The sequence below is a fragment of the Lepeophtheirus salmonis genome, chromosome 5 (genome assembly GCF_016086655.4).
Source record: "Lepeophtheirus salmonis chromosome 5, UVic_Lsal_1.4, whole genome shotgun sequence".
In the NCBI taxonomy this organism is placed as follows: domain Eukaryota; kingdom Metazoa; phylum Arthropoda; class Copepoda; order Siphonostomatoida; family Caligidae; genus Lepeophtheirus; species Lepeophtheirus salmonis.
Window position 1 is genome coordinate 72,384,389 of NC_052135.2, and position 15,311 is coordinate 72,399,699.

A 15,311-nucleotide genomic window follows, 5' to 3' on the forward strand; every position below is an offset into this window, starting at 1 on the left:
ATAGAATTAAAAAATCCATACTTAAATAAGAGAAAAATCATTTTAGCCTGATTCTGTATCAACGGGACACATATATCGGTATAAAGACATATCGAGAATTATAAATTAATTGTATTATGAAAACAATTATAGAACAAAACAAAAAAAAAAATTGTGTGCATTAATTTCTTTGCTACAAATACAAAACACAAAGAGTGCGATTAATCAAAAAAAATATATATTAAAACTACATATTTATATTATTGTGAATTAAATTACAATAAATGAATTTTTTATGGATGTGTATTAAAAATTTATTTTTGCCAAATATTAAAATATAATTTTAACCTTATAACTTCAGCAATCACAAATTGGACATCGTTTTAAATTACGTCTAATTTTTGCATTCTTTAGTTTCTCTAAATATAGTAAACTTTAACTAAGTCTACTGTATTAATGTCATATTTTATTAATAGTATAGCTATCATTTCAGAGTCCTCTTTAGAATTTTGAGAGCCTCTCTTCATATTTTCAGAGACTTTACTATGTTTTCTACATTTATTGTTTTTAAATTTTAGAAAAATGCTGAAATTGTTACTTTTGATTTTTTGTTATGTAAATAAACTGTAACTTACTTTTTTAAAATAATATTTAAAATTTACATTTTTTCTACAAAAAGATATAAGTTTGAGCATTGTCTATAGGGCAAGTCTATGAAATTTTTCAGATGTGACAAATATAAGATCTAGGCAGAGCCATTTAAATGTGTAAAGGTCACAAATGTTATAAGTCGAAAAATCAAGAATGCGGATATTAAGTGTTACAAAATCAATGTTTTTTTTTAGTATTCAAAATGTGATGACGCAAAAAATCAGCTTGATATCTTTATTGTTTTTATTATCATCGTTTATTCCTTAACTTGATATCATCATACGTATCAATTTTGCAAAAACGAGTTTTTCAATCCTATATTTTATCAGTTGGATAATGTTTTTGTTCAAAATTTTCATACATGAAATTTCAATTTCATATATATCTATATATATACATATTAATAAGGCTAATTGTGTCTTTCTACCTGTCAAAATAGATGAAAACGAATAACTGGATAAACTGTATATAGTGATCCCTAATGTAATTTATAAAAATATTTTGGATATAAGAAATATTAACGTTGTCGTATTAATAAAATAGGCGTTAGCACTTATAACAATATCACTGTTTCTGGTTTTTTTGTTTCTCATTTATATTTAAAATTTTTGTTAATTTCAAATAAATTTTGAATTAAATATAAACACTGATTTGTGAAAAAGAATTTATATTTCACATTAAGCTCTTAAAAGATAAAGTTTATCATCAATCATCCCTAGATATTAATTTTTTTTTCAAAAACTTTTATAGTTTTTGTGTAAATTTTGTGCATAGAACACTTATAAATTGATAAAGGCAATTATGTAAATATGGTGTTTTTTTTGGGTATACCGTTAATTTGTAATTGGTAGTATATAGAATGAATTATCTTTTCCTTAGCCGTTGTTATAATTATTTCATTCCTGAGTAGTCAACATCCATTCCTAAATAGATTCAATTATATTCTAATCTTGTTTGACCGCTTGTGTGAGCTAATAAAAGACAGACCATAACCCTGAGGATTTCTTGCAGAGTTATGATTGTAAGTCCTTGTTGGAGCCAGAGTAGAATTGGGGATCGACGCTGCAGTAATTCTAGCAAATTTCCTTCTTTATGTCATTTTCGACCTTCCTCTATTGTCACATCTGATTGTAGCTGATCTAATGAAAAGTCTTGTGCATTTTTTTTTCTCTCCCCAAAATATTCTTCAAATTGTTAGAGTTACGTTTTTTTTCTCTTTCTTTATGTAAAAGGCCCATTTCACACTAGATTTTCCCCTTTGAATATAAGTATTGAATATTTTCTATATGAGTGAGATCATAAAAAAAGGGAGTAACATTTCCTGCATGTCATATAATTCTAAAAAGATAGTTAGAAGATACACTCTATGTAGCCCTATGCAATTTGTGTTTATAGAGTATTCATGATCCTAAGGGACATACAATCTTAATAATTACATATAAGGTGCTTATATCTAAATATGGCGACAAGACACCTTTGTAGTAATATTTATTTGTATTTTGATTTTTCCATCTGACCAAGATATCTTCTTTGAAGTCTATATAAATAATGTATATTTCCTTCAATAGGAAAGACCAGGCGCGATCCTTTGCACATTTAGTTTTAGAGTAATTTCTCCTGAACGCGGTTTCCATTGAGCTACTTTGTTCTATATCATATATCTTATTTATCTTAATAAACTATCGAAATTCCAAGGAAAAAATCTAAGGACTTAAACTTAAAGACCAATCCTAAGATTTTTTTTTTTTTTAGAAAGTACGTAGAAAATTCCAAGCTGGATGTAATTGTGCATGATAGTTTTGAAGTAAAATGAGAATATTACTTTATTTTACTTTTGAATGTCTTATTTCTATATTCATATAATTTGTATGGCTATACAAAGTTGATTTAATTAGTCTAATATAGCACTACTAAAATGATTAAGTAGATCTTAGAACCATTCTTTTTATCATGCAATGAATGCACAAGATGTACTTCATTTATTAACTCTCATACCGATAAAAACAAAATGTTTTTATGAGACTCTCAATCATACTACCATGTAAATAACAATACAAAAGTGACACTATGATGAAGTTGCAAATATTGATAATAAACAATATGCACTTATTTCTAGAATAATCTAGAAAAAATGATCTTTTATGAATTTTAATATAGTGTACAAAAATAATTTATATAGAACTTTGCATATCGTTTAAATATTTTTGAGAACTAGCCGAGAGTACCGGGCATTGCTGAGGTTTATTAGGCATCAACAACAGACAGACAGTTATATATTACTTTATTAATATAAATATGTATCAATGGCATAATCTAAATTATATTCATAATTATAGCTATTTATATATTATTTTAAAAAATCGTCAATTTCATTTGAATTTTTTTTTTTTTTAATTTTAAAATAAAATAAAATTTCATGATTAGAGTTAGTTCCGATAAGAACAAAGGAAAAATTGACTTTAAAAATGAGATGGTGTCAAAATAGCTAAGTAACATAAAGAATATAACAAAGAAACAGGTAAAAAACATATCAATAAAAAAATTATCACTTTGCTTTATAGTAGGATTAAAAGTTCAATTATGGGCTGGAATTTTTGTAAATATAAATTATAGATTCATTTTTTGCATTCTAGAGGTATACAGCATATTCATATATTATTAAGGGTGTCTGAATTACGGAACACACTTTCCACATATATTGTATATGGTATTTGGTTGATTAGTATTTGAACCATCTATTCTCCTTGTTTTTTAAATCTCTTTTAATAATATAGCAAATGCCTAGATGGTGTGTCATTTGAATTTGTAATACGTCATTATCCAAACATTTAGTACTGAAGCTCTTTGTGCTTACGTAAATATTTTTTCTGATTTTTTTGTTTTAAATAATGATCATTATTTATTTTTCTAAGAATTATTAATTAAATAAAATGGTTAATTTGTTGAAAAATAACATCATTATTTAATTAAATAAATAATATGTTTAAAAAAGCCAACTGTTTAAGATTTTTTGATAAAAATGTAATATCTAATGTAGGATTATTTTAGATGCAAACAGTCCTTTAACAAAGATGCTATAACTAACAGTTGTATTTTTTTAACCCTCGTGTGTTCATTAGTATTTATCATCACCTGTTGTCTTAAGGGTCAAAATGACCCACTTTTAACTATATCCCCCCCAAAAAACGTGTACATTTTAAGTTTGAGATAAATTGATTAATGCAAAATTTAAAAAAAACACAAATAGATATTTTTTTCTTTTAATAAACATTAATTTTTTAAATATTAACTTATTAATAAAATAACCAATCTAAATTTAAGTTATATAAAAATATACTGTTATATTAAATATATTATAACTTATTCGATGAACACTATGAAAAAAATCATCCACTCTCTACCTCCCTAAGGTTAGATGTTGCCTCATCGTAATTTTATTAATATTTTAATTTATAACTTATTTATGCAAAAAGTTTCATTACTTATTTTTCCAGAAATATGTTTTATTAAAACCATTAAGTACTTAGAAAGAATTATTGAAATATTTTTTGTAAGACTGGAAAAATAGATAACAGATTAAAAGTAAAGAAATATGTTTGAATCTATTTTCTTCTTCTTCTATACGTTCGATAGTCAAAACATCGATAAATATATTTAATGTGTACCATACATAAATATTAAACTTTTTCAGAAACATACTAATGCATTTAGATTGTATAAAATAGTTTATATCCATTTTTACTTATTTAAAAATATGTATAGATGTTTTTGAACTTAACCAATATTGAACTAACTTTTATATTTTATAAAGTTTACAATATGTCGAAATTATACATTTTCAAAGAAACATTTAATTTTTACAATGTATCATAATTTAGTTTTAACATATTTGTGGATTTTAAATAACAGGAAATGGAAATGACTTAACCCTATGGTACGAAACTAGGATTTTACAAACCCCAAAATTTATAAACATGCTTACTATTCCATTAAACTTACATTTTATTGCATATGATTATTTTGAATAATTTATTTGAATTGTGAGTGCTTGTTTAAGCTTTATATGAATATAAAGCAATTTTAAATCGAGGGTAGGGAATTTAATTAATGTTTTTGTTTGATTTAATAATTACCTATCAGTGATTATTACTTAGAAATATAGATTTTAAAATTGTGGTACATATAATATAAAAAAATATACAATATTAAATAAAATCTATCACTAGTAATATTTTAACTCCCTCGGTCATCATTTTTATTTTCCCCCACCCCATCCCAAACAACAACCATGGGTAAAGCAAAGTAAAATTATAAGGCTATTAATAAATCGGGTGTCAGGATAAAAATGGCAAAGTAATTGAGAGTATCTCAAATTTAAACAAACATAAATACAAAACACACAATATAATAATTAAAAACGGTTGAAAATCATGAGATTATAAATCCAAGACCTTTTTATGCATCTGTAATCTCCGACTGGGAGGATATCTATTGAATAAGTACATACTCTTTTAGCCTTGGTGGAGTAGGGAAGAGTTTATATTTATACAATATATTATCCTTCGGACTGTTGAAATGATATATGCAACTTTCATGTTTTTTTTTGTATTTCGATGACGTTGCTACTAGCCAATCTAAAGCAATGAGTTTTGCTTTAATTTTTGCGGATAATACAATCTACCATTTTTCAAAGAGAGACACTTTAGAGCAAAAATGAATAATAGGATTAAGGTCTTGATTATAATTTCTTTGATTCATCTTTTTTTTCATTGTGAGGCGTGCAATAGTAGCATAAAATGGATAGTTACTGATTTGATTATATAAGTTTGCATATAGCAAGGATTATTTCATTGCAATGGTAATCAAAATTATAAATAAAGTTAGCTCTCTTTAGCTATATAAGTAGGATAGCAGAGAAGCTGACAGAAGGCGACCCACTCCGAAATAAATAATCTATTGTTATTCTGATTTTGACTACTGCGAGATATTCTGTTTCGCCAGAAAAATTCCAGATTATTTTAATCTACCCTGGATGTACACGGTGGATTTGATAAGCTACTTGTTTTTTAATTAAATTGTATTTTGGTCTTTTTCATACTCAACTTAAGATTTGCCATTTTTATCAAATATTTATGGATATAAAAAAATAATTTAATCTATCACAGAGATATACATAATTGTTTCTTGCATATATAAATTGAAAAAAAGTAACTAAACTTAATACAAAATCATTTATGATAAATAAAGATTCTAAATAGTCTTTTTTATTTTTGAAGATACTTTTTAATCTACATAGATAGTAAACTGGAAAAAAAAGTTATCTCGAATTTATTTATATAATACACTTTTGATCTTTTCTTAAATATATCGAAAACTTTGCATTCGTAATAACAATAAAATTAAAATATTATATATTTATTATGTAGACAAGAAATATTTTTTTATAATTAATCTTTTTAACTTGAGTTTGGCCTCTCAACAATAAATAATTTAATATAATAATACTTACAAAATATGAATTTCAAAAAAGAATTTAAAATATTCATTACATTTAATAAATGTTGTCTAGCAAATTGCTATTCATCAATTTTGATATTGCGACGTATATTGTATTATAAATAACACCTACATATATTAGATGATGAACAACATGTGAAATTTTTATAAAAAAATAATAATTTAGTTGTTTAAGATGACAAAACAAAAATTAACTAAATCTTGATTAAAGTTAGATCATATATGTAGTAATGCAGGGGGCTTGAAAATTATCAGAATACTGGCTTGCTGATATTCCTCCAAAGACTAAATCTCATTTAATGACACTCTATCCTTTCAAAAATATTATTCAAAATTTATCAGAACATAACTTTTGACTCTCAAGACACCTTTTCAAAAAAAAAAATTATAATTTTAAAACTTATTTTATTATTTAAAATGTCTTTTTTGTAAACACAATGTTAACTTCAACCAATGTACGGATTAAAAAAATACATACATATTCTGAAAGCTGTATAGTTTTGATATATTTTAATCAAAATAATAATTTACAAACTCAATAACAATATTAATACGAGGAGTAAAGCGGGAGCAGGCTTTCGCCACTTGGTCCATCGGCAAATCCTGGAATTCCATTATGATCCGACTGATAAATTCGATTTTCATATTTCAGGGTTTGGGTTGATTGTTGTTCTATCGCAACCCACAAAATGGATTAATCGGATTCAGATCCGGGAAGTTTGGCGGCCAAAAGTCTGGCTAGATGAAGTTGTCAAGTTTGTCTTGAAGTCATTTGAGACTTTCTTTCAAGGTATGGCATTGATATTGCCTTAAAATCACATTCAGAGGCCTCAAATTCCCTCTTAATCTTGCAAACGAACGTCTCAGTGAATCCTAGATTTCGAGAAATTATTATGTTGTAACTGTCAGCGTAGATTCCAAAAAGGATCTGTAACTTTTTCAAATATTTTGGACAACAACTTCGTCAAATCAATTCAATTTTTAAATGGTTTAGGTTTGAACAAGCTATCAAACAAAAAACAATAAATCAGCGACCAATGTGACTGTGTTTACCCAAGAGACTAGGCCAAAGTAAAGATAAAGTAATTTGTCATATACTTAATCCAATATTATGCATTTTGATCATTTGAGTGGAAGGAATATCAAATTTAATGACAACTTTAATTAATTTTCATATAATTATAAACTTCAGTAAAGTTGTATTGTTTTTTTTTTAGCATTACTCAAAATATATAAACAATACTTTTTGTTAATTAAAGGGAGTTTTTTATTTGAGTCTGTCTGTCGACACTTCATTTTTGTATGCTTCCTAAATAGCTTATATGTAAGAAATTGCCTTTTTGTAGGAGGGGGAGGAGAAGTCCAAAATGTATAACTTAATTTATCGTCACGTTTAATGCAAAATTGCAAACTAGGTAGTGCATATAATTAGTTATTTATCTTTTTAATTTTTTTAATTTTCTTTAAATTCGATCTAAAAAAGGCTAATTGGAAGTAGGAAATATATTTTATATAGAACATGTCTTTAATATAATAATTAGTTATTTAAAAATAATCATTCTCTTCCTCAAGTAAAATAAATTGTATATTCTATACTTCATATAGAATGGTAAAAAAGTATGCAATTTACTTACTGATACTTAAAGTAACATTTGTAATAAGTATTGAGAATAAAATAAGAAATATATTGCTTAAAACTCCTTTTGAATGACATAACATTCCAAAAAAGTACTGGATTTAGTATTTGAACAAAAGTAAAAGAGGTTAAAAAGTAGAATTGTGTCAATTAATATTTAGAAGCGTTGGACATTCCAATTTTTGCTTAATCTATGCGATTACAGACCTACTTGTCGGTGTTAGATAAGTCAAATTCACATCTTCCAAGGTGATTGAGGTATTTCTTTTTTCCTTTTTTTAAATTGATTTGTAAAATAGGATGTAGTTTTTTTAAATACATTATTGTCAATCTCCTTGGCAATCCAAAAAGTGCTTTCATGACGGTCGGACTCAACGATTTTTATTTTTTTATTAACATTTTCGACAATTGGCCATCCAGAGCGTAGTGCATCTTTGACACACAAAATTACTACAATGCGATCGACATACCAAAATTGTCTGTTCCATTTTAAGGATTCATACCTGCTGTTTACATTTTCAGCATCCAGGCTTGCGTTTTCAACTTTAACGAAGAACAACTGTCAAATATGGAGTATTTTGCTTTTCCGGTGTCTATCTTTAACGTTTTCTCAGCAATATTGAGTCAAACAATTACAGGAGTGCCTAAAAAAATTAATTATAATTCCAATTCTTATCTTTCAAATATTTTTATAAGTAAACCGATCGCACTTATACAACATGAGATGAACATTACTGAAGCCATCTATTAGAACAATTTTACACTTTTTTTTTTACAACATTTATTTTAATAGAATAAATTATTAACTTAAAAGGCAATATTTTGGTTTATATACCTACATATTTCCTAAATCTTATTTGGCTAAATAAACCATCGAAACTCCAAAGGCTGACATTTAAAACCAGGATAAAGGACCAAGAGTCCTAAGGAACAATATGATATGGCCCGAACACAAGAAATGTCAGAATAAAAAATGAATAATACAACATTTGTATAATTGGCAACCATCTATAAAATTAATTTTATTCTTTTTTTCTAGTTATTTCATAATTTTGTATAAGTTTGTTTTTCACATGTGATAAAAAAATACATAATACATATATTTCCTTATTTTGTTTGCATTTAAAATTTAATAAATGCATTTGGAATTTTCATATCCCTTAATTAAATTAGTTATGTTTATTTTCATACTCTGTTAAAATAAATGAAAAAATTACGCAAATACTCTTTCATACTCTATCATTCTTGTAGAAACAAACTACTATTTATATATTTTTAATGTACATAGGTGTCTTGGTTAAGACTCCGTGATATAAGTCTTATGGCCTTGAATGAGATAACAAATACAAAGGATAAACGGATTCAAGCCATACATATACCAAAATCCGATCGTTGGGCTCTTCGAATACAAGAAACAAAGTTATCAGATGATGGAATATATGAATGTCAAGTTACAACTCCAAAGCCTACTATTAAGTTGATCAATCTTCGAGTATTAGGTAACTCATTTTAAGTTTAAACAATTGAACTACTAACACAAATGACCCTAAATTTAGTTACGAACTTTTTGATTCTACCTTTAACGTTCTGTTATTAAACATCCTTTTTTAACACAGTTAATTTATTACACTAATAGTCAATGTATATTTTAAAATGCCCATTTTTTTTAAGTTTTGTAAAATCAATGCTAAAACTAATTGTATCAGGCCAAAACATACGCAAAATCTTATCCTTTGCTTTAAAAGTTAATCTTAACAGTATTAGTTAGGGGTATCAACAAAATAAACTTTGTTATTCTCTTGGTGAAAATGTTAGAATATCATTTTTTATAAATATTTGTATATTTTCATCAAAGTATGGGCACAAGATAAGTACTTATCCATTATGATGAGGTTGTGTATGATAGATAAAATAACAAGTTATATTAAATTCGAAGCCATTCAAACTAAGTATGAGAAAGACCATTATTACAAAAACAATAAAATAAATGTTTCAAAAATATACCAAGTGGTCTTTTACAAATCTTTACACATTAAGAACCTCGGTGTTCGGATGAAGGACACTATTGACCTACCTTCGACATTTACCCAAAATGTATGGTCGAGCAGGTTGGCATCAGGGCTGTGAGGGGGGCAAAAGGGTAAAAAAAGTTTCAACGTCTAATTCAAAAAGTCTTGCAACGGGGGAAATGGATTTATTTCATTACTAATGTCAAAGGTTGCCTCTCCACCCACATAATGCATAAAGGCCACCCCCTTTTTTGATAGCTCTTTGTACAGTCTGGTGTGGAGTCACAAGATCTTATGCAAGGGCACTAATTGAATCGAGGAGATTGACCTGGGCTTTTTCTCTAACCCATCTGGGTCCTGTGTGGCCTTCTGACAGAGGCCCACTTATTTTCTAACGTTTTAAACTTGCTGACAGTGGTCCCTGAGACGCCCAAATGCTCTGAGTGTGAAAATAGAATTTGTCGATTACATTGAAGTGTTTATTTTCTCGACTTGTAAATCAGCTAAAAGTTTCCGATTTATTTTATTTTGTAAATAATTGTTTATGTTATAATATATTGAAATCCGAATTAATTCCAATAACTCAACCTTAATTGATTATTTAAAAAGTATGTGCTTAGATTTAAATTGACCATTTGGTTAAATAATATGTTGCAGGGAAATAAAATATAATTTAAAAGCATTAACAAAAGGTTCACTTAAAAATTATTAGGCATTAAAATTAAAGAACTTACAATGTACGTCTATATTCTATGTATGTTCAAAATTTCAGTACTTTAAATTATTTAGTTCTTCTTCAAGACAATATCTTGCGTTGAACTATGTGTACGGCTTTATGAAATATAATAAAACATATCAATATAATAAAGGCGTCATAGGTATGCAACAACTTTTTTTAGTACCTTTCAATGAATGAAAAATAAGGAAAAGGATAATATCTTTCTATAAGCAGAGATTATTAGCAAATGAGGCATATAAAAGTGATGAAAAAGTTTTTCCTTCCATATAAGATATGAAATAATGATTTGACTTATTAATTTTAATATTAGAGGTGGATTATTTGAAATTATATAATATTTTAAACGAATAATACGCATATTTCAAAGTTATGCAAATTTAACATGGTTAAACTATGAATCCTCCAAAACAAAAAAATAATAGCTCACGCACAAACATCGACAGTATTATTATGATTTAAACTATTAAACTCAATATATTTATTTTAATATTGGATACTTTTTTATATACATAAACATTTGTTCTCTTGGCCTTTATTTTTTATATTGTTAGAGATAACTCAGGTTTTTTTTTCTTCTTACCATTTGGACAGATTCTAGGTGTAAGCTAAGTAGGAAAAACTCTGATTATAAGTAAGAAAAATCTTTACAACAGAAAATGTTATTTACATAATTAATTAGAAAATATATTAATATGTGACAAGACTGTTTGTATCTCATTTATGTGAATAATGGAATTTTACATAGTTGCTCGATATATCAATTGACTAGTTAAACTTTTTTTTATATATTAAAAATATTTCATAAGAAATATGTATACCTTCAATAAACAAATAATTTATTTTTTTTTATATTAGATTTAGTATTAAATTTTTTTTTTTTTAAATTCAGTAACAAAAGGATCATCTCCATGTTTTGTAGAGTTAACTCAAACAAAGTTGAATGATCACTCAGTAAAACGCAAAACCTCCTTCTAAAATCAAATTGAGTTATAAATTTCAATTTGTTCTAAAGTTACGCACTATTAGGTTTGGTGTTACCTCGACCTTTACCTCTTTAAATTAAAAGGCCTCTTACTGGGACCTAATATAATCTTCTTACCAAGTTTGATCAAAATCAATCAGACACTTTTTCCATAATCTAAGTGACTATCAAACAATCATAAAGAAAAACATATCTTCTATTCTACTTCATTACAGAAGTAATAATACAAAGAAAAAGATTCGCTTCAATTTAAAAATAATCATGAAAAAAAAATCAATAAATGGGAAAAATCCCAAATTTTTAATTTTACTTCATTAATTCTTACAGCCCCATAATTCAATGGCATATTTGAGTGAGTTAGACACTTTGTTTTCAAATTTTTTAAATGAGTTAGAATATGCAAAAATTGTAGCCATAGTTCAGAACCTTTCTTTGATTTAAAAAACTTATAATGGTCCTGATATGCACCTACAAATAAAATGTATTCAATTCTCATTATTTTATGATGGTAATCAATTTTTATTCCTTTCAAAAATAATGAACTATAACTAAATACAATTTAATACTCATGTATAGGTTGGAAAATATTTCAAGATTAAATAAGAAATTGTGAAATCTCATTTTTGAATAAATCCCTGTTCCTTTTATTTTGTGAAGGTTCGATAACACAAACACAAAATTTTCCATTCAACCCTTAATTTTAAGGCCTAATTGAAATCAGCATAAGTTTACTTCTGTGCTTACTTCACATGATGATAATAATAGTTTAGTTAAAAAAATTGTCTTATTATTGTAGGGGCAAAGCAATATTGTGTGATTAAGATAACATCAAAAAAGTGCAGAATATAGTTACATCTAAGCCAAGTAATAGCCTAAATTATTTACAAAGACTAATAATCAAAATGCATGATAAATATCCTTGATTATGTTCATTAGATTTCTTATTCCATATTCCAATTATTTTTATTAAATTTTCCTATTTTGTACATAATTTTTTTGTTTTTCCCATAAAAAAAATTTTTTACACGTATAAAGTGACATGCTTTTGAAACTTACGCACAAAATCCTTAAATGCACAGGACTGAACAAAGAAAACTTGATTGACATTATATTATACTTAAATACAAATGATTAGAACCTTCGACTCTAGAAAGGAGCAAGGACATTGCATCAGGTTGATCATTGAGTAAATCCGTCAACAAAACATAGGTATCCCTTTCTCCAAACGTCAATGACAGATACATTTTTTGTCCGACCAAGTTATCGATGCATGGAGGAATCATGGACTTATTTTGAACGTGTAAAGTAAACTTTTTTCTTATGTTTTTATCAGTCATGGATATGTTTAAAACAAAGCCTCCTAGATCCCCACAGGCATACTTACCACGTGGCTTACTTTCGGACATTTGTAAAATAAATGGAAATAAACTTTTAAATCCTTAATTTAGAAGAGTTCTCTACGATTAAGCCAATTTTGTAAGAACTTATATTACATTTATATTTTAAAATTTCTTATCCAAATATTATGATTGAAAACATGGGCTTAAATTGAAATTATACAAAAACGAATTTTTATGTTTAAAAAGTCGTTAAAGCCCATTTGAAAATTGGGGTTTGTTCTTCCAAAAATTACTACTAACTAAAATTACGCTCGATACAGGCCAGTAGTGCTATCTCTCGTACTTTGCACAGACTTTTCAAATGACCATCGTATTACAATTTGTCAAATAAAAACAATGTTATTCACATTTAATTCTGACAAAAATCATTATATATTGTTTTCATGTTGCTGTCCATAAATACAGTTTTTTCATATAATTATTTTTGTCTGTTCATACATACAACAATCTTTCGTCAGCTTTTCAAAGAGTTGTTGGCATTTCTATGATAAACGATCCTATTTATTTTTTTGTTATTCTACTTTTTCCGTTGATAAATATTTGCTATGACAATGATGAATTATTTGATGTTTGTACTGAGTTTAATCACTGAAATTGATATATAGAAGGAAAAAATAATGTATGTTGTTTCGGAACAAGAAATGATTAAATGAGTGAACATCATGAATAACCTGAATGAATCTTGGAAAATTTTAATATAGTACACATCATTGATTGGAATTATTAGGCATCTCCACAGATACGTACAAAACTAGTAATGAAAAATATAGAAAAGTAGTCCTTTGCTCTATTTTTATATGCTTCACTGAGCTGGTGACGTAAAGCGTCAGTATTTTGTAGCTGCTTCGTTATTTTTAGAATTGGTAAATCATTTATATTTTCTAAAATGACATATACTATTTCCTACACAGAACATATTTTTTTGTGTTATTTATGCAGGATGTTATGACATGTGATATCAAGGATTTTATGCTTGACAAATACAATCCTATTATAATTTAATTATTCGCACACATTAATAACAGAGCGTGCTGAAACCAAACAAATTTGGAAATTTTTTTGTGTTACCAATAAATAAATTATCGGTCTGTTAATTTTAAGTGTCAAAAAAAGTAATTGGTTATTCGTTCAAATGTAGTTACTTTCAAAAATTAATATAGCTCTACCTATCCCACCCAAATTTTACAGACACCCATAATTAATGGTGAGTTATTCAAAAAAAAATTTAAAAAACTCAAAACTATGATTACAGTACTGATTCCATTGTTGGCTACCCTAACTCCAAATATTGTTGAAAATTAAACTAACTATCTCCGCAAGAGGGAAAGTGAGTATTTAATCAAATATTAATAATAGACTAGTCCTTCAGAAGGACCTACAGACAAACAAACACGCCGACAAGCATAAGTCCATAATAATAACTAATAAGGCTTAATGGAACATATAAAATGTTTAAAAATAATATTTATTATCTAATCAATGTATTTAATAAATGGGCATTCAACATATTTTTTTATATTTTGTTTACGACAACCATTTTTTATTTACAATGTGGTACACGTAAATTAGTCAATAAATTATGCAAAGATAATATTGACACATTTAGCTTTACACTCCATTTATTGTTAAATGTTACAATCAGCTAAAATATATATTCAAAATTTGAATAAATTTTTTTCTGGATTAAAACATATGTTGTTTGAAAAAAAAAAAAAACTCCTCCAACTGTTTTTTATAACTCAAAATAATAAAAAAATTTCTTGATACTTGTTGATATAGAAAATAAAAGTTTCAAAGAAACAAGATTGTTTATAAATAGTAGCATATACAAACTTTTTTAGCATATTGACATAAAAGTTAAGAAAAATGATATATCATCTATATTCATAGAACTTGTGAAATATAACGTTTTTAAAAGTGCTTAAAAAGTATTGTAATAACAAAATTCCACATATGTCCAATTTATGAACTTTCCAACAATTGGGTTACGTATTTTTTTATTTTAATTTTTATTGTCTAAAAACCCCAAAAAAAAAAAAAAAAAAATAATAATATATAAATTCAATTTAAGAATAAATTTGACCGATTTAACGATAAATTTAAATTTGTGGCGTTTCAACATAAAAAGAAGTAAAAAAGCTATTTTAACTAAGTTTTAATAATATATGAAATTTTAACATTTGAGATGTTTCTATGAGCAAAAAGGCAGTAAAAATGTATTATAGCAAAGCCAGCTATTCACACAGTCATCAGTAATTTAGCAAAATTGGGATCTTTAATTACAAATAGTGAACAGGATGCTGAAGGTAAGATATAACGCCATGATGAAGTTGACTATTTCATGATCCTCTACTCGTTCATTAAAAAAAATTCAGTCTAATTTTTATTTTTATAATAC

General features: G+C 26.4%; 1 protein-coding gene across 1 annotated transcript in view; it reads left to right on the forward strand.

Annotated features, from left to right (window-relative positions):
- The window catches only part of LOC121118961 (kin of IRRE-like protein 1), a 331,486-nt gene that overhangs the window by 229,535 nt on the left and 86,640 nt on the right, over positions 1-15,311 (forward strand). The window contains exon 5 of the mRNA XM_040713567.2: positions 9,072-9,282. Coding sequence (XP_040569501.1) covers positions 9,072-9,282 — 211 coding nt within the window. The remainder of the gene's footprint in view (positions 1-9,071; positions 9,283-15,311) is intronic.